This window comes from Rana temporaria, chromosome 8 (genome assembly GCF_905171775.1).
Source record: "Rana temporaria chromosome 8, aRanTem1.1, whole genome shotgun sequence".
Lineage (NCBI taxonomy): Eukaryota > Metazoa > Chordata > Amphibia > Anura > Ranidae > Rana > Rana temporaria.
Genome location: NC_053496.1, coordinates 88,938,027 through 88,962,073, shown reverse-complemented (window position 1 = coordinate 88,962,073; position 24,047 = coordinate 88,938,027). Strand labels below are relative to the sequence as shown.

The 24,047-nt window shown below is 42.4% G+C and overlaps 1 protein-coding gene across 3 annotated transcripts in view; it reads right to left on the bottom strand.

Moving 5' to 3' along the window:
- Window positions 1-1,450: 1,450 nt before the first annotated feature.
- The window catches only part of BLOC1S2 (biogenesis of lysosomal organelles complex 1 subunit 2), a 29,109-nt gene continuing 6,512 nt past the window's right edge, over window positions 1,451-24,047 (bottom strand). For 2 of the 3 annotated variants that reach the window (XM_040362179.1, XM_040362177.1), the window contains exons 2-6: window positions 21,008-21,155; window positions 17,040-17,156; window positions 9,810-9,929; window positions 7,633-7,737; window positions 1,451-1,632 (exon numbers count right to left, since the gene is read on the bottom strand). In XM_040362179.1, coding sequence (XP_040218113.1) covers window positions 1,601-1,632; window positions 7,633-7,737; window positions 9,810-9,929; window positions 17,040-17,156; window positions 21,008-21,092 — 459 coding nt within the window. In that variant the 5' untranslated portion in view covers window positions 21,093-21,155 and the 3' untranslated portion in view covers window positions 1,451-1,600. Of the gene's footprint in view, window positions 1,633-7,632; window positions 7,738-9,809; window positions 9,930-17,039; window positions 17,157-21,007; window positions 21,159-24,047 lie in introns of all 3 variants that reach the window. The other variant, XM_040362178.1, reaches the window with a different exon arrangement.

Sequence of the window (24,047 nt, the reverse complement as noted above, 5' to 3'; positions counted from 1 at the left end):
ATTTTATTACAATGTATGATCTTTTTTAATTTTACTTTTTGTCTCTCCTTCTCAAATCTGAAGGGGGAGATTTTCTATCACCCTCTCTCTGAAAGTCTTTTTTTGTTCCTGCTGACATTTACTAGGTTATGTCCATATTGATATGTTTAGTGACCACCATTCAAGCTCTCGCATGACTGTGGTTACTAATTGCGGGAAGGACCGAGACAGCCGCCGAGGGACCCCAGAAGATGTGGATCGGGCCCACTCTGTGCAAAACTAACTGCACAGTGGAGGTAAGTATGACATGTTTGTTATTTTAAAACAAAAACAGTAGGGCTGTTACTGATCAAAATTTTTCTGTTCGATTAATAATTTTTTTTTTTTAATCGATTAATCGACTAATTTCGATTAATTATAACGGTGTCCATGACGTTACTGGATCTCCGACAGAACTCCCTGAAGGCCCAGAAGCCGGCGGAGAGGTGAGTACCAATCAAAAGAATTTTAAAATCGATCAAAAAGATTTTGATCGATCAAAAAAATTAAAGATTAATCGATTAATTAAAAGTTAATTTGCACAGCCCTAAAAAACTGTTTTTCATGTACAAACGCTTTAAGACCAGTTGGTGTTGGTGAGTAGACCTTGAGTTTATATATCCTCTAAACAGCCTAGAGCCTTTATATTGAAAGTAAGAGGCGATAATAACCCTCATATTGTCTATATCAAGAGAAGTGTCACCAATTGGTAGATGTTAATATTACCACATGTTATTTCATATATAGTGGCATTGACCTCACCCTATAGGTATACCTGTTATGGTCATTTATATACCTTTTATTAATTAATATACAGGTTACATGTTAGTTAAGTGGCCTTTTGGTGTGTAGGAAAGCGCACCCTCGTCTAGTTCTAGTTCATTTTTGCCACAGTTATTACCATCACAGGCTTAAGCTCAACTCACAATCTGCACTCTGCAAAGTAATTGCCAATATATGTAGGCACCTACCGACCTACACACTATGAGAAAATTGGAAGGAAAATTACGTACGAGGCACGATCAATTTTTCATATAGTGTGTACACAACTTTCGACATAGGATTCCGAATTTGCAAACAAAGATTTCCGAAGGGACAAAATCCTAAATTATTCTCGTACGTGAACAAAACAACGATTTTTGTTTAATGTGTACAGTTTTCGTGCAAGAAATATCAGATACGAAAGGCTGAGCATGATTAGAAAAAAAAGCCTTGGTCTTACGAGAATTTTCTAACATTATTTCTCTCCTCATTTCCGACTTGTGGGGAAAGATCGTTCACCCGATTTTCTTATAGTATGTACCCACCTTTTGTCATATGTGGAATTTAGAGGGTTTAGTCTGACAAAAGGTTTACTTTAAAATGTACCAGTTTCCATAATAGAAAACAAGCGAAGGCTAAATTTACCCAGAATTAGAAGACATTCACTCTATTATTTTGTTAATATGCCTAAATTTAATAGTTTTCTAGTAAAAATCATTTTAAAGTACACGATAGATAATGAAACAAAATGTTACAATACGATATTATCCTTTGGCCTTAGGATTTTTGAAGTGACAAGCACTGCCTTCTGAATACATCTTCACCGTTTTTCCAGTTTTTTGAACTTTGCTTCTGCAGGAAAACAAAAGATACCAAGATGATCAAGTAATACACGCTTTGAATATATATATCTATATATTTATTTATATTATCTATCAGGAATATACTAGCCAAACATGTGAAAGACTAGCTAGGTACGTGCTAGACATTTAGAATGTGCTATGCTCTTTGTAACACTTACCAGATTAGTATCCGCTATAACCACATTCTCTGCTTTTTGCAGGGCTCATAAGACATTAAAGAAGGTGGGAGCTTCTACATTAGTGTTTGTCAAACCTAATGATACACTTCTCTTATGCCCTGTACACACGATCGGTTCGTCTGATGAAAACGAACCAATGGATTTTTTCTTCAAATATCGTATGAAGCCGACTTTCATCAGCCTTGCCTACACCATCAGTTAGGAATCCGATCGTGTCCAACGCAGGGACGTAAAACACAACGACGTGCAGAGAAAAATTAAGTTCAATGCTTCCGCGCATGCGTCGACTTGATTCTGAGCATGCGTGGATTTTTGACCGATGGATTTCCCCACAGACGATCGTTTTTTTCTATCGGTTTTGTAACCATACGAAAATTTTAAAACAGGTCCTATTTTTTTTCACCGATGGGGGAAAAAACTGATGGGGCCCACACACGATCGGTTCGTCCAATGAAAACGGTCCATTGGTGCGGCACGCGTGATCGGGTCGGTGGGCCTTAAGTTATAAAGGCGAGTATAGTATCCCCGGAAGGCGGAGGATATACCCGTGTATTGAATGATTTGGTGTGATCAGGATGTGAAATAAAGGGGATGGAGCATAAACTTAAAGGAAATATCTGCACTAGCTTAAAATGTTTGTTAAGGTAAAAAAAAAAAATATGCGGTATAATAGCTTACTTCAGAGTGCCGTTCGACGCTCAGCTGACTGCCCGCTGGTCTCCTCTCCCAATGCGATAGCTGCAGGGGGAGGTGCCGGGAAACCTCCACTGACGTCAGCCAAGCAGGGGAGGGGAGGAGACCGGCAGGCAGTCACATGAGCTACTAAAATAAGCCATTACACCACAAATGTTTATAAATGACATGCTCTGTGGAGCTTACTGTTATACATCAGAGGGAACTATAAAAAATAAAGACAAATTTTTTAGAGCAGGAGCGGAGGAGGGGGGTGGATTCAGAGTCAGCGCAGGGATGGGAGGGTAGAAACTGGCAGGATTAGCCAGGTATTTCAGGTGACATAAGAAGCCAAATGACACAGCACAAGCACTGTGCTGTATAAAATGTGTTAAAGTGGATGTAAACCCGGAATTTTTTATTTTATTTTTTTGATGTCACAATGTACAGTATAAGATTTCCTATCATCTGTGCCCAGTCTTGCCACACAGAGTTAATCCAGCTCTGAGCAATCCTCATTTATTGTTCAGTGAAATTAAACAGACTTACAGAGAAAAACCTTAGTCCGTTCCACCCCCTTGCTGTGAATGATGGGTTATTTACATATCTCATGCACTAGCCTGGAGACAGGCATTGATTTTTAAATTCCCACCCCCACTCCTTTTCTGAAGTCATGTGGTTACTTTTCTGGATTTTGACTGGATGTTAGTGATCATAGCAGAATTTAGTGTAAGGAATACACAGGAAAAAATGCATGTTGACAAGGGGAGTCTACTGACATCACGACTCCACCCACAGAGCTCCAGACAACAGATCCACCCACAGAATCTGCAGTTTTTCGGGTCTGATAACAGACAGAGGGGAAACATTTGACAGGTAAGGATACATGCAGAAGGCATCTATATCCTTATAGATCAGCACTATGGCAGTAGTTTAGAAAGGATGAGAGTGGCTTTACATCCACTTTAAGGGAACAGGATTTAATTTTTTTTTAGGTTAACGAACACTTTAGGGAAAAACTGTGAAGTGAAAAATATGCTGCCCTTACTGGCTTGTTGCCCTTAGGGTTGTGTCTTTTATCCTTATTCTGGTTTTGCATCTAGTGAGTCACTGACCGTGAAAATACTTGCAGGAAGAGAATTCACCTGCATGCTTTTTCCAGTCCAGCGATTCACTACATAGTGAAACCAGGATCACAATGACAGCCCTATAAGACAGCAATTTCAATCAAGCTACAACTGGATAGTTGTACACAAGATGTAAATGATTGGTGACACTATCTAGAAGATTTTTTGAACATTGGGACAGAGAATTATCAGCTTCGGCATTTATGTGGACTTATTTTGCACTTTTGTTCATTTGATATTTACACGTTATTTAATAGTTGCGCTGATCATCATTTACCTAAATTTCCTTGTTTTGTGCACATGTTTCACACTATAAGTTAGCACGAAATAAACACTTTATTGTATTCAATAAGGGGGGATGGGTTAAGCTGGCCATAGATTGCTTGAATCTTGATCGATCGACTTGGATACAATCAGCAAGTCAGATTTATAGCATTAGATTATTGCCAGTGGCTATAGATGCTAGCAATGATCATTGTGTTCTCTCAGCAGTGACAGCTTCTCACGTCCCGCCCGCTAGGAGGAAATTCTTCCTATGTAAACAAGGCAGAACTCTGTTCTGTCAGCAGGGATCTGATGGGGATTTTCTTTCGTTGCAATGCAGGGGAAAAAATCCATCAGATCCTATAGTAAAAACAGCACACATAGTACACAAAAACACTGGTTAGGCACACATTTAACCCTTTGATCTCCCAAGAGGCCCCTTCCCAGCCATTGGAACAGTGACAGTGCATATTTTTCGCACTGATCACTGTATTAGTGTCAATAGTTCCCACAAAGTATCAGTTAGTGTCAGACAGTCTGCTGCGATATTGCAGTCGCGCTATAATTGGCTGATTGCCGCCATTACTAGTATAAAAAAAAAATTACAGTAGATATCCCATACTTTGTAATGTAGACGCTATAACTTTTGTACAAACCAATCACTATACGCTTATTGGGATTGTTTTACTAAAAATATATATAGCATAATACATATTAGCCTAAATTTATGAAGAAATTCGATTTTTTTTAATTGGATAGGATTTGCAGCAGAAAGTAAAAAATATTGTGGTTTTCTCTCTCTAACACAGTGCCGTACCGCAAAAAAAATGGCCTGATCATGAAGGGGGTAAATCTTCCATAGTTCTAGTGGTTGTATGCAACACCTTCTGACTTTTAACCTAATGACCATTGTCAGTGAGAGAAAAAGTGATGGGTGGGGGTTATAGCAACATGACTCACAATAACTAGCCTGTGGAAATCCATTGACACACCCAATTTATCAACTGTCATAGCCAATATTAACATTAATATTCAATTAATATTCAAGCACAGTATGAATTGATGCTAGCCTGTAAAGACGACTTCACCATTACATAAGAAAATATCTCATCCTAGAGCATCCAATTATCTAAAGGAGTGTAATCTGTAACTTTATCCCTAAATTTGACGTATCCTGAATTCATATACGAGTTAATTTTTGATGTTGATTATTATCCTTGTGTCTTTTTTCAACCTAACTAACTATGTAACTATCCTGGACCCATTTTCCTTTTACTTTTTTTCCTTCTCAATTTAAGTTTTAAAGTTTACATGGACGCAACTATCTAACCAACTTGGAGCCAGATTCTCGTAGATCGGCGTATCTTTGTGCGGGCGTAACGTATCCTATTTACGTTACGCCTCCGCAACTTAGACGGGCAAGTGCTGTATTCTCAAAGCACTTGCTCCGTAAATTGCGGCGGCGTAGCGTAAATAGGCCGGCGTAAGCCTGCCTAATTCAAATGTGGAACAGGGGGGCGTGTTTTATGTAAATAACTTGTGACCCGACGTGATTGACTTTTTTCACGAACGGCGCATGCGCCGTCCGTGGAATATCCCAGTGTGCATTGCTCCAAAGTACGCCGCAAGGACGTATTGGTTTTCGACGTGACCGTAAATGACGTCCAGCCCCATTCACGGACGACTTACGCAAAGGATGTAAAATTTTCAAAATTTGACGCGGGAACGACGTCCATACTTAACATTGGTACGCCGCATGTACGCCTCATATAGCAGGGGTAACTTTACGCCGGGAAAAGCCTAACGTAAACGGCGTATCTGTACTGCGACGGCCGGGCGTACGGTCGTGAATTTGCGTATCTAGCTGATTTACATATTTCTAGGCGTAAATCAGCGTACACGCCCCTAGTGGCCAGCGTAAGTATGCAGTTAAGATCCGATGGCGTAAGAGACTTACGCTGGTCGGATCTAATAGGAATCTATGCGTAACTGATTCTAAGAATCAGGCGCATAGATACGACCGCTCAGACTCATAGATACGACGGCGTATCTCCTTTGAGAATCTGGGCCTTGATGTCCAATCTATGCCTACAATTTGAACCCATTAGGGGTAGGCTGGTCCAGGATATCAAAATTTATATAATTACACAACAACATTTCGTATTACTGCAACTCTTCCTATTATTATTGACTAAAGTTGATGACAATTTTTTTTACCTAATAATTGTCAATAAAAATTATTGAAAAAGATGAAAAAATAAAAAAAGGAAAAGTGATGGGTGCTCCATTAGAGAACATCAGAGGAGGCCAAATCTTCTAATAAATTATCTTCACTTTAAAAGAGATTTCCTCCTCACCACCTGTTAAGTATTGAGGACAAAAGGGTAAATTTCCTAAACGGGACAGAGGCAGCAAAAAATTAACCAACAGGGGTTTTAACCCTTCACTGCTCTATCCAAAAATAAATAAATAAAAGTTTTCGCTATACATACACTTTAACCACTTAAGGACCGCCTAACGCCGATATACGTCGGCAGAATGGCACGGCTGAGCAAAGGGACGTACAGGTACGTCCCCTTAAAGATGCCCAGGCGTGGGTCGTGGGACCTGCGCACCCGATCGCCACTAAAGAACGGGGAGAGGTAAGTGTAAACAAACCTTTCCCTGTTCTTCCTAGTGAGAGTGTCACTAATCGTCTGTTCCCTGTCAAAAGGAACGACAATCAGTGACATCACACGCCAAGCCACGCCCCCACACAGTAAGAATCACTTCCTAGGGAACACTTAACCCCTGCAGCGACCCCCTACAGGTTAACCCCTTCACTGCCAGTGTAATTTCCACAGTAATCAGTGCATTTTTATAGCACTGATTGCCGTAAAAATGACAATGGTCCCAAAATGGTGTCAAAAGTGTCCGCCATAATGTCGCTGATCACTGCCATTACTTGTAAAAAAAAAAATTATTAATAAAAATGCAATAAACCTACCCCCTATTTTTTAGACGCTATAACTTTTGTGCAAACCAATCAATAAATGCTTATTGCGATTTTTTTTAACCAAAAATATGTAGAAGAATACGTATCGGCCTAAACTGAGGAAAAAACTTTTTTTTTATATAATTTTTTGGGGATATTTATTATAGCAAAAAGTTAAAAATATTGCATTTTTTTTTTAAATTGTCGCTATATTTTTGTTTATAGCGCAAAAAATAAAAACCACAGAGGTGATCAAATACCGCCAAAAGAAAGCTCTATTTGTGGGAAAAAAAGGACGTCAATTTTGTTTGGGAGCCACGTCGCACGACCGCGCAATTGGCAGTTAAAGCGACGAAGTGCCTAATTGCAAAAAGTGGCCTGTTCCTTTAGCAACAAATTGGTTGGGAGTTTAAGTGGTTAAAAAGAGCACACAGGAGGCGATATTCTTTTCTCGTAGCATTACTTGTGTATTTGTATGTAATAGGATCTGTTTTTTGTATATCTGTGTGTTGACAGAATAGGCACGTTTTGTCTGAATAAGTTAGCCATTGCACTTTGCACATTGTACTATACTTCATTCTCAGCATAAGCCTTACTTTTCTTATCTTGCTCTCAAGATAATTCCTTTTCCAGTCAGTAGTAGCAACAACTTATTTTTAAGGGAACCAAATGGTGTAAATCTTCCACAGCAAGATTTAAATAAACTGGACTCATTATAAAGAATCCCCAAACATGCCCACTTCTAGGTGGGTTAGTTGTCTTTTACATTATACCTAATCGTTTTGAATATGCATCGAGCTTATAAGCTGCATTTTCCAATGATGCTACTTGTTCTTCTATCTGATTTATCTGTTCAAGGTATGGCTGAAGGCTTGCATCTGTAAAACAAGGTGAAAACTATAAATTAATGGCACAAGACAACAAATAAAAATGGCAACTGAACATGATTTGTCACTATAAAACAAAAGGCAATCTTGCTTTATAAAGCTGCGTAGTCACATGAATGGGAGGATATACACAGAGATTTCACCAAGTCAAATACAATAACAGAAGGACTATTTTGTGGTGCTTTTGCACAAAAGGTCATTGATGGTGCCTGGTGGGTGATGTAATGCACCCCTATTTAACAGATGAAGAGGTTGCCCATTGAGGACTGTTGCAGACTGGTCCACAGTCTACTCAAAGACTAAAACCTTATGGACTTTAAAGCCTAGTCCACACAGGCCAAATGTCGGGCGGCATCGGCCAGCTCAAAAGAAACCGGCTGACACGCGGTGTGTACGGCAGTCAGTTCGACAGAAGCTGGCCGTTTGGTCATCTGGTCGATGAGGCATGACCAAAAAAGGTCTGCCAATCGGCTCACAATCATCAAACTGACCGGAGTGTTCTGGCAGAGGGTCGCCCCCCTGTCAGCACACAATAGCACAGCAGGGGAGATTGCTGTACTAACAACAGTTAGTACGGCGGCTCCTTCTTAGCTGTCAGCTTGTTTTTTGTTCGGCCCTGCTGGGTTGAATGAAAAACAAACAAACAAAAAAAACACCAAATATACATATGGCAACGTGAGAGAAAATTAGCATTAACGTTTTTCGCCATACTTCTCTTGTGGGTCACAAGCGTACACTTACTTTTGCACTCTGGTCACCCAGAGTCGACTGGCACCGGGCTATTCCACACTATCAGCTAATGTAGCTAAGCTGCTCCAGGCTCTCGAAGGATCCCGACAATAGTGTCGGGATCCACGTAGCCACCTTATTGACCAGCTGTGAGGAAAAAAACTCTTAAACAATTGATGCATTTATTGACAAGCCACAGTAGACAAACGCAATAGGAAAGGTTGACGCGTTTCAGCCTATAAGGCCTTAGTCATGACCAGCTGTACCTGCCTCTCCCCAGCCCAGCGCTCCAGTGAGTCACTGCTCTCCACTCTGGGCAGACCGCGAATTGAGCAATCAGCAATTGTGTGATCGCTCAGTTCTCAGGCTTAGAGCCAACATGGGACAGCTGGAGCATCACACCGATTCTGCAGCATAGAGGGGCGTATGGGTGTTTGTTAATTTACAAATCCTAAACTTCGCCTTTAAATATGTAAAAAACATAAATATTTGAAACTGTGCATTTGTAGTCCTTCACGTTATAGGAACAAAACTAAATTAGCATTTCAGCACTGCTTTTGAAGACGTTTCTTGGGTGAACCATCCAGGGGTCAAGTCCTGGGGAAAAAAGTGTGGGAACTCCCACCCAAGATCCACTCCCCCACCAAAAAAATTTAAATGATACGCTCATATGCATAATTACTAAACCACATGTTTTTTTTTTTCCGATCCACTGTACCTTAGTAATCCTTTATGTTACTAGCCGCAAGTTCTTTCTAAATCCCGCGATAACTCACGGCAGACCTCCGCAATGTCTCCTGGGAACAATGACAAAAGCTCCCAGGAGACATTGCGGCATGGAGGAAGTGACGGAATACCCGCACACTACACGATGAATCCATATACAGGAAGCAGCCAGTAACAAAGGATTACTAAGGTTCGCCTGCCCCTGACAATGACTCGAGCTGGGCATCGCTGCTTAGTGAAGGATTGGCTCGGGCTGCTCTCAGCTGCTCTAGTCCTGCAAAGGGAACTGCGTTCCTACTGTGAAAAAAGTGCAGGAACTCAGTTCCCACGCGTTCCCGCAGGACTTGAGCCCTGGAACCATCGTACGCTTGCATTAGACCAGCCATACACGGTTCAAATATCGGCCGATTCACCATGAACAAAGTAAAGCAGCTATCTACAGTATATTTCAATGCAATTTAAGAATGCTTCCTGACTGCCAATACCACTGCAGGCAAATATCCACCAGTTTCTACATGCGGGTGGGTTGCAGCACTTTGTGCAATTACCTTTGTATTCATCACAACATAATTTACTTCTCTCAGTTAGGCATTTGGAAGTGTACTTACACTTTTTGTTCAGATCCTTGAGATTCCTGCTGATATTTGTAGAAATGTCTTTCATCTCCATATACTTCAGACATGTGAGCTTATTCATATTCTCAAGAAGTTTGTAGTCTTCACTGGTGGCTGAAAGATGATTTGTATGTAATAAATAAGTTGAGTAATGCCACTTTAAACATTTAATCAGATGTATCGTGGTGGAAATTAATTGAAAGTTAAAGCAACCTTAATTGTTGGACTGAAAAAGTTAAAATGACACAAAACAATATACTAATTTTGCAAACATAATCCATACACATCTATTACTTAAAGTGTTACTAAACCCAGGAAATTTCACTCTAGATTTTCAAAGCCGGTAGAGACATTCCCAAAAAGACTTGCAGCTGTAATTGCAGTGAAGAGGTGGTTCTACTCAGGGGGGCTGAATACAAATGCACATCACACTTTTCAAATATTTATTTGTAAAAAAAAATTAAAAATTAAAACCCATTTATTAATTTTCTTCCATGTAACAATTATGTGCCCCTTTGTGTTGGTCTATAACATAAAACCCCAATAAAATACATTTGTTTTGGTTGTAACATGATAAAATGTGGAACATTTCAAGGGGCATGAATACTTTTTCAAGGCACTGTACATACAGTGCCTTGCAAAAGTATACACCCCCCTTGGCTTTTAACCAATTTTGTTAAATTACAGCCTTTAGTTCGATGTTTTTTTGTAATCTGAATTATACATCAGACAGGAGGCTCATATCTTATGCATTATCTTTCTTTAATAATGCCCATAGCAGAAATACAGTAAACATTTATTGTAACTTAAAAAATTCAAAGAACTACCCTTCCCAGCAGTCCCTGGGCCAGTGTAGCCCCTCCCAGACCGTAGCCTATATAAGGGACTGTCTGAGGTAACCTATTCCTCTTTCTTTCTGCTCATAGCCAGAACTCAGATAAGTACATTACTCTATGTTTATAATTTTTATGTAGGCTTGCTTGTTATTTGGTTATCAGCAGCCTTTTTAATTTGTGTAGATCCTAATGTCACATCGTCTTTCCACAGGGTGCTGGGGATCCCCCCCCCCTCCCACCCCGGCTTTTATTACAGCTACGGAGGTTTTTCCCTCCTCCGCTATTCCCTTCAACTTCCACCTGTATATACCCTCTGATCCCCTCAGACCTTCATCTGTGTGTTGTTCTATCAACCTTCTGTCTTATGAAGCACAACTGATATTTCTAAAAATGATAAACGTTTAGTTTTTGCTGTATGTTTTTCCCACTTTGCTATCTGTGCCACCCGTTTTGTAGAGAACGCGGTTTCCTCTGATGTGTACATCTTACAGTCATTGGGCTTCTTTATTTGTTTATTTTACAATATACCGCTGCTTTGCTTCTTTTGTTTCCCCCTGGTGCGCTCTGCACACTGCTCGTTTTCTGACTGGAGGTAGGACGGCGCCATTTTAACATCTCGGCGCCTTTTTTCCTACCTCCCTTCTTCTCCTTCTCCTCAGAGCGTCTCATCTCTGAGGGGGGCGTGGCGGTGAGGATCTCCCTGCACCAATCGCGCTATTGTCGCGAATCGACGGCGACATTGCTGCGGACCTGTCCTGGGGACCCCATCCTCCGTGTGCTAGACCGTCTCTCCCCATCGCCGCCACGCCAGGGTGCGGGCGGCTGTATGGTTGGAACTCTGTGTAGATCTCACTGATCTATGCGAATCACGTTAGGCCGTAGTCTCGTGAGACTACGGCCCCGAGCCTCACGTCTAGCTCCCCTTGTGGTGGGGAATATCTCCCCTCATCTAACTTCTGTCACTCACACCTAGCTGGTGGGGAATTCCTCCCCTCCCCTGCTTCTGTCACTCCTTCACCTTCAGTTACATTAACATCAGTTCTTGTTCTGGGAATTTATTCCCCTGTAGTCTATTCTACATATAATGAATATATTAATACATGTAAATAAATAATAAATTTAAATAATTATACGAATGAATAAATTATTGACTTATTAAATAAATATAAATAAATCAATGAAAATAAATGTCTATAAATAAATAATTTATACAATCTATATGATTAAATAAATAAATAAATATATAAATATATATATAATAAACAAATTTTAAAATATAAACTACTATTAAACTATACTTTATATATAATTGAATAAATAAAAACATATATATATATAAATAAATAAACAAATTATAACAATAATTGAATGAATTATAGAAATTACTATACAAGTTATAGTACATAACTTCCGTATCTTCCTGTGCTGCACGGCCGTGCTGTCCGCAGACAGCTGACTCTTCTCCTGTGGCTGGCGACAGATCCTTTACTCCCTACTGGTGCCACTGAAGTGGTGGACGCAGCCCTGGAAGGCCCTACCTACCTCAGTGCTGCACCGGTTCCTGAGCCGGTCGGTAGGTCCGTCCAGATTACCAGGGCATCGGTTGTTCCAACCCACATGCACCCCTATGTCCGGATCTCCCGGCAAGGATATAACGCCCCTGAGTAGGGCATGGCGTCCCGTATGCGCCGTCACATTAATGTGGCCTCCGTCTCCCCGGCAGGGGAAGTAATTAACATGCCCCAGGCAGTACCCTCCCAGGACTGCCGACCCATTGACTCCCCGACAGGGGAAGTAAATAACATACCCCAGGCAGTACCCTCCCAGGACTGCCGACCCTCTGACTCCCCGGCAGGGGAAGTACATAACATGCCCCAGGCAGTACCTTCCCAGGACTGCCGACCCACGGACTCCCCGGCAGGGGAAGTAAATAACATGCCCCAGGCAGTACCCTCCCAGGACTGCCGACCAACGGACTCCCCGGCAGGGGAAGTAAATAACATGCCCCAGGCAGTACCCTCCCGTGCCTGCCGACCCACTGCCTTCCCAGACTCCAATCGACCCCCGAGCCTCGGGGAGATGCACATGCAGAGGCAGCGATCCGCTAGACGGACTGAGCCAGACTCCTCGTGGACTCTTCCAGAGTCGTCCGCGGAGTACGAGGCGGCTAACACCTTTGAGTCTGAGGATGAAAATGATGATGATGATTATGTGAGCAGTGGGCACATGGCGCTCCATGACGACGCCAACCCTAGGTCCCAGGGTAAAACCTTATTGGACTCTTGTGGAGTACCATTTTTCGATCAGGAGGTGATTGGCCACCCACACTCCGGTGACTGGGCACCTCTACCTGAGGTGATCCAATAGATCGAATGCTGGACCCAGAGATCGATCGGTACGCTAATCGGACAAGTTGAGGGTGGAATACTCACCCTTCCATTACCAAATACGGTGGTGCTCACTCCAGAGGTGGATCCCATAATCATTCAGTATTCCAGGAAGGGAATAGAGAGGGCCTTTGGGACCTCACAGTACTGGGTCTTAGATCTCTGGACCTATCACCTAACCCTACGCCTTAGTGAGCAGGCTACCGCCTCTGTAAGCCGGGTTGACCTAGCACAATGGGATCACGCTAATTGATGATATCTTTAAGACGGTAGGACAAATGGAGTTATATTACCAGGCGTATACCTGGTTCACCATCCCATTCGGTTTTTCAAACCTAAACACCGTCCTAATGGACAACAGGTTGCTAGACCTTGGACCAAACAGCCGATAGTAGAGATGGACACGCTCTCTTTGAACTTCCTCAACAACATCTTCCCGATCAGGAAGAAGAAAGGCGGTTTTTCGTCCGGTGGGAGCTTGAGAAATCTCACCAACTTACTGCCCTGTGGAACAAGGGTGAGGTTGAACATCTACTTGAACGACCTACTTCTAATGGCTGGTTCCCCTCGCCTAGCGAACGAACACGCTTCCTGGATGGTCGGATCGCTTCGCGATCTGGGACTCCTCATAGATCACGAACACCTATTATCTCCCCATTTCAGGAGATAGAGTTTTTGGGGTTCTTGGTGGACACCAACCGAGCGATCCTTCGGCTACCCATACCCAATTAGCCGCCATCCGCAAAGACATCAGTATCATGCTGGGCAGCAGCGGGTGTCCTTACGCGGACTGACTCGCTTAGTCGGCCTGTTCCCGGTGTCAATCCAGGCCACTCTCCAGCCCCTCTTCACTGTCGAACCCTCCAGAGACTCGAGACTCTACATCTTCGCTAGGGGCTTCGCTATACAAACTAAGTGAAGCCATGGTGGACCTACGGTAGTGGTTACGTCATGCCGTCAAACGGAACGGCGAGACATTTTCAACTCCTCACCGGATTTCGTCATAGGGTCGGATACCAGCCGCCTCGGCTGGGGTGCTCGGTGCAGTCCCTCGTCCTCCGGTAGGACGTGGTCCGCAGAGAACCCTCGGCTGCACATCAACACGTACACCCCCGACGGCCTTTTTTGCCATCGGAAGTCTGTTGCCACGCACGTCCATCTGCTGTGTGCTATTGCGTTCGGACAACGTACCCGCAGTCCGATACGTCGATCGCTTGGTGGGCCCCTGATCCAGAATCCTAGCGGATCTAGTAAGACTTCGGGCACTTCTGCCTGGAATGCAACATCGTCCCGATTGCGGGATATGCCACAGACTATCCCTATAGGGTGGCAGATTGGATTCTCGTTACCTGACCGATTCCAACGATTGGCGACCGCACCGGTCAGGGTCCCTGATCCTCGCTCACTTCGCGGATCCTTCTCTATGGACCTGTTCGTTCCCCGTATCAACCACCAGTTTCCGCGCTCTTACAACCGGAGGCCGGATCCGGAGGCGCACCATGTGGACGCCCTCCACCAAACGTGGTCACAGGGGACACATTACGCGTTCCCCTGTTCCCGGTGACCCTCAGGGTCCTCCTTCACTTAGCGAGCCGGAGGGCATCAGTCGTGCGGTTCACTCCGTGGTGGCCGACGCAGCCATGGTTTCCCCTCCTTCTGAGGATGACGGTGGAACTCCCCAGGTTGTTTCCTCATTCCCCCCACCTCCTCGCTGGTCCGAACGGGGATCTGCACCCTCTACTCACGAAGCACATCCTACCTCTCCTCACATGGTAAGTATCGGGGTTCCAGTCGCAGACTACGACCTTTCGGGAACAGCTAGGGATTCCCTGCCTTGGACTGGGCTCCGGGACTAGATCGGCATCTCGATCTACCTGGGGACTCTGGGTTACTTGGTGTGATCAACGACGGGTCGACCCCGTTCAAGCGCCAGGGTCTGTAATAGCCAATTATCGGGCGGACTCTTTGGATCCGTTGGTGTGTCAATTTTGAAGGCGTTAAGTTTAAATCGCCCAATGTACCAGCACACTTGGGATTTTTCCAAGGTCATGATCATGTTCTCGGGCTGGGGGACGTTGACACTCTGTTTTGAGGTTACTGTCTTTCAAGCTTACTGTCTTCTTGTGTCTGATTTCCATCATCGTGGGTCAGACGTCAAGGCTTTGGACATATCCAAGCGTCATTCCTCGCCTCAGAGACTCAAGTCTTTTTCCGTCGTGCGTTGGACCAGACGGTACTTCGATCGGTTTTCTACCCGTTCTTCCCCGCACATCCACAACTGTATGTGGTCCGCTGTCTACAGACTTATATGTCCTTGACAGCCTCGCTGCGATCTTCGCAAAGTCTTTCAACTCCTCGTTTCCTACGTTAATCCTCTCTTCCCGGTTTCCTCTGTGACTTACTATAGCGGCGGACTGTTGTCAGAGACCGCTTTTCCGCCAATCCCGCTTTGAACAGGAGGTACACATATCTATGTCAGTGTTGTGGATTATTTTGATTGTTATTGGTCATATGCATTGTTATAGCTTTGAACTTGCATAAGATATGAGCCTCCTGTCTGATGTATAATTCGAGATTTTCCTAGCTTGTGACGGAAAATATTAATTATATGAAGACAGGAGGCGAGTATCTTCCCTCCCAACCCAACCCTGTCACGAGGTTGTCTCTCTCTCGTTCTAGACTGATGAACCACGCACCCTGCAAGTCGGAGGCTGGTACGCCCCGGGAGTTCGTTTTCACTATCCCCGTTGGGATTGCTGTCCGTTTCGATCCATGGGTTTAGTTCAGCGCAGATGGAGGTTCCTACTGCGTTCCAGATCCGGAGTCGGGATGCCGTTGACTGAATCCGTTGGTCCATGTTCCTGAGGACAACTGACCGATCGGCTCCCAATGGTTTGGGTTTCCTATAGTCCCCGTTGGGATGAAGCTGGTCCGGATGAAGTTGGTCCGTGTTGGCCTTGTCCTTTCGTTTCCTCCAGATTCGGATGTTGTGTTCCGGTCGGAAGGTTCCCGGCAGCCGCGGAGATGTCTAATTGGACTTTCGGTTCCTGTTTACACTAATTCGCATGAAGAAAGAGGAATAGGTTACCTCAGACAGTCCCTTATATAGGCTACGGTCTGGGAGGGGCTACACTGGCCCAGGGACTGCTGGGAAGGGTAGTTCTTTGAATTTTTTAAGTTACAATAAATGTTTACTGTATTTCTGCTATGGGCATTATTAAAGAAAGATAATGCATAAGATACTCGCCTCCTGTCTTCATATAATTAATATTTTCCGTCACAAGCTAGGAAAATCTCGAATTATATGGGATGGATCAGAGCACAATAGTCTAAGTTGGTGAAGTAAAATATATACATAAAACTATTTTTCATAAACAGCTCTGTTGCAACCAATTACCTTCAAAAGCCACATAATTATCGGATTGAATTTTATGCTGAACTTTTATAATCATTTTACATAATTTATCTATTCACACATTCAGTGAGTTTTTATTAGCGCTGCCTACAAACTTAAAGATTGCTGTTCCAACTTGAAGGAGCTGGAGCAGTTTTGCAAGGAGGAATGGGAAAAAAAACAGTGATAAGATGTGGCAAGCTTATAGAGACTTATCCAAAGCGACTTGAAGGTGTGATAGCCGCAAAAGGTGGCTCTACAAAGTATTGACTTTAGGGGGGTGAATAGTTATGCACATTAACTTTTTCTGTTATTTTGTCCTATTTGTTGTTTGCGTCACAAAAAAATTAAAAAAAAAATGTCAAAGTAGTGGGCATGTTCTGTAATTTAAATGATGCAAATCCATGTTAATTCCAGGTTGTGAGGCAACAAAACACAAAAAATGCCAAGGAGGGTGAATATTTTTGCAAGGCACTGTATACACACACACACACACACACACACACAATCCCTAGGATATAACCATTTATGAATTGGTGTGTACAATATTCCAATATCTGTGTCCCATTCAACTCTTCGTTTAGGTACTTTATTATACTGCACTTACCTACCAATTCACCAGTGAGATAACATGACATTTTACTGAACATATCCTTGCAGAGCTCATTGATATCAGCTTCTGGTGGCTCAACTGCCTCTTCTGCAGTCTCAACTGTAGTATCATCTGCAGTGAGCAATACATAAACACGATTTAATAAAATATGAATTTAACTTCTTTAAGATTCAGTGACTTGTTACATCTTCATCAAAATAAATAAATCAACTTTGTAAAAAGTATGCCATTGAGAGGGGCCCGTTCCCACTTCTGGCTCAGTTTGCCACAGCGAAGTGCGCCGGACGTTCGGCTCCTCCTCCTTTCCCCCCCGCAGCTGTCCTATAGAGAAAGCACAGCGTGATTTGCACATGCGCAGTAGTAAACCATCTGGCGGCGGCACCCGAGAGCCGCTTCAAGATGAGGATGCTGAATGCCTGGACAGGTAATAGTCAGCAGTTACAGAATTTTTAGCTACTGACTTTAAGTATGTTATACTTACCCAATTTTGAGCAGTCAGCACAGAGAAAGCACTCCCAGGTAGTGATGTCAGTTTTTTCACACAATTACCTTGGGTACCTTAAAGCGGAGGTTCACCCAAATAACATCTATATAAGACCAACTTCTTTATACTAATAACATGTACAGTATGCGCGGGAGTAGGCGTTTCTATGCTGTGCCGCAATGTAATCTGGGAGTTCGCCCAGATGATTGATGTCCTTCAGAAAAAGTTCCCCCCGGCGCATAAGGCCCCGCCCCCTGTATTGCGTAGGCGCGTCCCAATAGTCACGGAGTTTCCGAAAGTAGCCGAACATGTGGAGCTGCGATTCAGCTCTATACGGCGCCTGCACAGTCAGCTCTACACGGCTCCTAGTCAGTGCACAGGCGCCGTATAGAGCTGAATCGCAGCTCTTTTTTTGAAAGACATCAATCATCTGGGCGAACTCCCAGATTACATTGCGGCACAGCATAGAAAGGCCTACTCCCGCGGGAGTGAGTAACCGGAAGCCGGATTCAAAAATAGCCATAATAAGGTATGTACAGCCTAAAAAAAAAAAAAAAAATACTGTACATGTTAGAAGTATAAAGAAGTTGGTCTTATATAGATGTTGTTTGGGTGAACCTCCGCTTTAAAGGGGTTGTGAAGGTACAATTTTTTTTTCCTCCTAAATAGCTTCCTTTACCTTAGTGCAGTCCTCCTCCACTTACCTCATTCATTGATTTTGCTTTTAAATGTCCTTATTTCTTCTGAGAAATCTTCACTTCCTGTTCTTCTGTCTGTAACTCCACACAGTAATGCAAGGCTTTCTCCCTGGTGTGGAGTGTCGTGCTCGCCCCCTCCCTTGGACTACTGGAGAGTCAGGACGCCCACTAACACACAGCTCCTTTCTCTATCTGCAACGTAGAGAGCGTCCTGACTCTCCTGTAGTCCAAGGGAGGGGGCGAGCGCGTCACTCCACACCATGGAGAAAGACTTGCATTATGGTGTGTAGTTACAGACAGAAGAACAGGAAGTGAGGATTTCGCAGAAGAAATAAGGACATTTAAAAGCAAAATGGAAGGATGAGGTAAGTGAAGGAGGATTGCACTAAGGTAAAGGAAGCTATTTTTTTAGGAAAAAAAAAATTGAACCTTTACAACCCCTTTAAGCAAAGCCTGGACCCTATAAAGGGACCCTTTAAAAGCTCAGTTAATATGAACTTGGGTCAGGAGCATCACCAGCTTGTTCAATTAGGTCCCTGTCACACCGTCCTACCGTCCGTTTATTTCATCCATCCGTTGACAGATAAAAAAAAAAAAACTACAGCAATGTATTTCTTTGGACCAATGGATGTGAATGGATGATCATTTGTTAACATCTGTGTCAGTTCAAATTTTTTTTTTTTAAATGGAGAAATCTCTGTCCAGATCTGTTGAGATGGAATGAAACAGATGTAAACAGATGATTGGATCCGCTCTGTGAAGATATGATTTTTTGTTTATCAATTTTTTTTTTTTTACTTTAGAACCAAAAGACAAGCTATGATCCAGGTAGTGGTCATACAGTAGGAAGTTACATCCCATATTCTCCACATGACTAGCATGGCATGAGACACGTTCCACAAAACCTGGTGCATGCCAGGCCTGGCTTGTGGGTCACTTCATGCCATAAATATAGTAACAGAGTGGCAATGCAGCAACTCTGTCAAATCTTTAAAGCTGTGAATTGGTCAACAGTGTATCATAAACAGCAGATGAAATGTGGCAAGTGTCATATAGGTTAGCCTTTTTATCTGCAGCAGGATCCCAATTGTGTGTTTGCATTTATAGCGTTTCATTGCTATAAAAGTTTTTTTTTCTGTCTAGAGAAGAATAGGACTGCATTATAAACAATAATCTCTAATATTGGAGTATCACATGCTTTATCACCAAAGCAGCACCTGCACCTTTTCAATGCACTCAAGTGATGTGCACAGGCATAATAGAGAATAATGTACTTTCCATTCTCTTACAGTGCAGCTTGACAGCAAATGCATGTCAAAACACACTCTTTTAATGTATCGTCTCTCTACGGTTAATGATAGGGACAACCCTTACCAAACCCCCAATGAAGCCTCTTAGATGGACAATTAGAAAGTGTTTAGTGGAGCCCCTTACCATATACAATATACAATTGTTTATCCAAGAGGCCTAGGGGTTATGTTTAGGTGTTCTGCCCTGAAAGCAACAAATGTCGATCTATCTACAGTCAGTTTGAGTTACCATGTGTAAAACATATATATTCAGTTTCTTTTTTTTAAATGAAAGATAAAAGCCGATTAGTTGCCATGCATAATTTCTCCAGATTCTGGTTGCCCCAGTTTTTTGATAACATCCCCTGATCACTGTGTCCCCCCAAAGGTAACAAAATGGGACAGTACTGTGATAAATTATAGAAATAAGAATTACGTAAAAGATGCTAATGTTACTTTATATTACTGTGCCTGAATCAAGAATGAAGAGAATTTGTCACTTTGCCCGTTCAAGTAAAATTCCTTCAACCCATTTATACTCAGCTTCCACGCACTCCCTGCCTCTCCGTTGGAGTGAAGATCAAGCCCTGTGTAGGCCTTGTGTACACAAGTCTCAACAAAAGCCTGGGGAATGCCCAGGAAAAAAACAAGCCTACTTATACAAGGTGTTCACAAGGTCGATGAGACCTTCCTCCTATAGTGACAGCATTTGTGTTTAGCCATTAGTCACTGAGATTACCAAGGGCTGCGAAGTAGCGATGGAGTGGTGCAAAGCAGAGGGAGAAATCAGTGGGTGGGCTAGCAGTAGGGCCGAAACAACTAATCGATTAATCGACAACTAATCGATTATGAAATTAATCGATTACAATTTTCATAATCGATTAATCGACCAGTAACAATGGGGTTAAAAAAACAAAAAATTATCCCTTTATAGTACAAAAAAGCGAATTGCTACTGTAAATATTACTTTCACTGTCCCACAGTAAAAAAAAAAATGAACCCCTTACAGTAGCGATTATTTGCTCTTTTTGTACTTATTTTTGTTTTTTTAACCCCATTATGTTACTAAACATCTCAGGCCTGGGTCACACCTCCGTTTTTTGGTGCTTTTTGCAGAAACACACACTACAGTTCATTTACATGTTTACCTTCACATCCATGATTTTTTTTTCAGCTGCTGCGTATTTGGAAAGGGCAAGGACTTTTTAATGCAAAACTGTGCTTTTTTTTTTTTTGACTCAATATACTTCAATGGAGAAGCTGCAGAAAAGCATGTAATGTGTTTTTGCGGCAATTTGTTTTTTTATTTTAAGGCTATTATTTGATTAATCGAATAATCGGCAAACTAATCGATTATGAAAATAATCGTTAGTTGCAGCCCTAGCTAGCAGGAGAATGTTTCGTTATGTTCTAAATTGGTAAAAGTGACAGATTCTCACATTAAATACCATAGTATAAAATAAAATAAAAAATCACCAATAAAATATTTACCCTGAGATGTAGGTGCCTGAGATGCTGTAGGCACTACTGTTGGCTCATCAGAAGGTAGTTTCTCTGCACCTTCCAGTTCTGCCATACCAAAAAGAACTCACAGCCTTCAAGTTGTTGTAGAATATTGCTAGATGAAAAAAAAAAATACCTGCTGCAAATAAAAAAATAAAAAAAGTAACAGTTTACAAAAGCATGCTCAAATACAACCAAGACATGCAATGAATTTTTCTGCAGTATCAATTTGCATTATGCGACAATTACAGCATTATATGGTAATGAAAAAATACATACCGAACATGTCATTATGGTAATACACACAATCCTAGACATATTGCAAGTTTATGAGGAATATCAGGCAACAAAAAGCAATCTGTTCAAAACTAATACAATCCAGCAAATGCTGCAGCTCTGTTAAAAAATCAGAAAAATCCACTTGATTTAACTTCTATTTATTCTACTGAAGCAAAATAACAGAAAGCATTGAGAGTGTGCTGTTTAACTTAACACAGGCAGGCTGCTCAGCTCACCATGTTACTGAAAGCACGGTGGACTGAGGTGTAACAGTAATGCTTAGAAGTTAAGCCCTGGTTCACATTGATGTCACTTTGAAATTGAAATTGTGCCACTTCACTTGCCATAGCGCGATTTCAAAGTAGCAGGTCAGCGAGATTTTAGGCGCTACTTGAAAAAAAACTGTGCCACTTCATGCACAGATGTCTATTGAAGTTGCACACAAAAAAAACGGCAAAAGTAGTGGAGGAACTACTTTTGCAAATTGGTGCAGTTGGCGTCACACCAACTGGAACTGTGCCCATGCCGACAATAGAATGTGACTTGCTGTGCGATTTGACCTGTCAAATTGAATGACAAATTGTTCCAATGTGAACGAGAGCTAAAAGTAATGCTGCATACACACGATCGGAAATTCCGACAAGAAAACCGTGGATTTATTTTTCTGATGGAATGTTGGCTCAAACTTGTGTTGCATACACACAGTCACACAAATCTTGTCGGAAATCCCGACCGTCAAGAACGCGGTGACGTACAAGACGTATGACAAGCTGAGATCAATGAAGTTCAATAGGCAGTTCGGCTCTTCTGCTTGATTCTGAGCATGCAGGTTTTTTTGCGAATTTTCCAATAGGAACTTTTGCCGTCGGAAAAATAGAGAACCTGCTCTCAATCTTTTGATGGTGGAAATTCCGACAGCAAAAGTCTGATGGAGCATACACAATTGCCAGTTAAAGTAGCACAGTGCCAAATAGCAGAAATGTCCTGATCATGAAGGGGGTTAAAACCTTCTGGAGCACAAGTGGTTAAAAAGGACAGTGTAGCTGTTTTCTTGGTGAGAGAGGCGATAATGATTTTCTCAATTCCCCCCCCCCATGAGCTTGCCACACCTGTCAGTGGCACAGAAGATTAGGAAAAGGTAGGAAGGGGCAGCGTGGTACATGTTTAACCACTTGCCGACCAGCTCAGGTACATTTACTGCTGCAGGTCAGCTCTCCTGCGCGAACCGACATACCTGTACGTCGGTCCGTGCATGCGAGATTGCAGAAGAGCGTCCGTGAGTCTGGTGGACTCGATGTATATGGAGGAAGAATGGGGATCTGCTATTGTAAACAAGGCAGATCCCTGTTATGACAGAGGAGATCTCAGAGATCTACTGTTCCCAGTGATAGGGAACAGCTATCTCTGTCATGTCCCTGGCAGCCCATCCCCCCTAGTTAGAACACATTTAACCCCTTGATCGCCCCCTAGTGGTAACCCCTTTCCTGCCAGTGTAATTTATACATTGATCAGCGCTAATCAATGTAATAATGTCATTGGCCCCATAAATTATCATTTAAGGCAGATTTTTCTATCACAATGTTGCGGTCCCAAAAAAATGGCCTGGTTATTAGGGGGCGAATCGTTCCGGGGCTGAAGTGGTTAAGGAATGCAGGTTTGGTGTTTTGCAGTATTTTAGGAGCAGAAGCCCTGAATGCAAACACTCCATAAAACACAAGACCCACCATCGGTCATCTTTTCCTGACCAGGACAAACTGCATTCCTCAGATTCTTACAACAGGGCGGCTTTCAATACTCCCCAAGCAACCCATGTGTCAATTGCTCCCCTGTGTTTATATCAGAACAATAGTAAATGCCTCGCCCAGCTCAGGGTGCATGTTGGCTTTGCATGCAGTCTGTAGTGGCAGGGAAATTCATTTACTTGGATTGCCTCAAGTGACAATGGATAAGGAAGTGGATGTGCAAGATTAAAAACCTATATTTCGGAGGCTGTAGTGGAAAGTATGCTGCATATATCCATGCCACAGACAAACACAAAAAAGGAGCATAAGAGCCAAAAGGTGGATGAAGGAAGGTCAGGTGTAGGGCTGAAACAACTAATCGATTAATCGACAACTAATCGATTATGAAATTAATCGATTACAATTTTCATAATTGATTAATCGGCCAGTAACATAATGGGGTTAAAAAAACTAAAATTAGCCCTTTATAGTACAAAAAAGCAAATCGCTACTGTAAATATTACTTTCACTGTCCCACAGTAAAAAAATGAACCCCTTACAGTAGCGATTATTTGCTCTTTTTGTACTTATTTTTGTTTATTTAACCCCATTATGTTACTAAACATCTCAGGCCGGGGGTCACACCTCTGTTTTTTGGTGCTTTTTGCAAAAACACACACTACAGTTCATTTACATGTTTTCCTATGGGACAAGTTCACATCCATGATTTTTTTTCAGCTGCTGCGTATTTGGAAAGGGCGAGGACTTTTTAATGCAAAACGGTGCTATTTTGTCTTTTTTGGTTCAATATACTTCAATGGAGAAGCTGCAGAAAAGCATGTAATGTGTTTTTGCGGAAATTTGTGTTTTGTAATCTGCCCAACAACAAATTGGCCCAAATTTTTTTTTTAATGCAAATTTTTTTTTTTTTAGGCCATTATCCGATTAATCGAAACAATAATCGGCCAACAATTCGATTATGAAAATAATCGATAGTTGCAGCCCTAGTCAGGTGTGCATCATTTTGA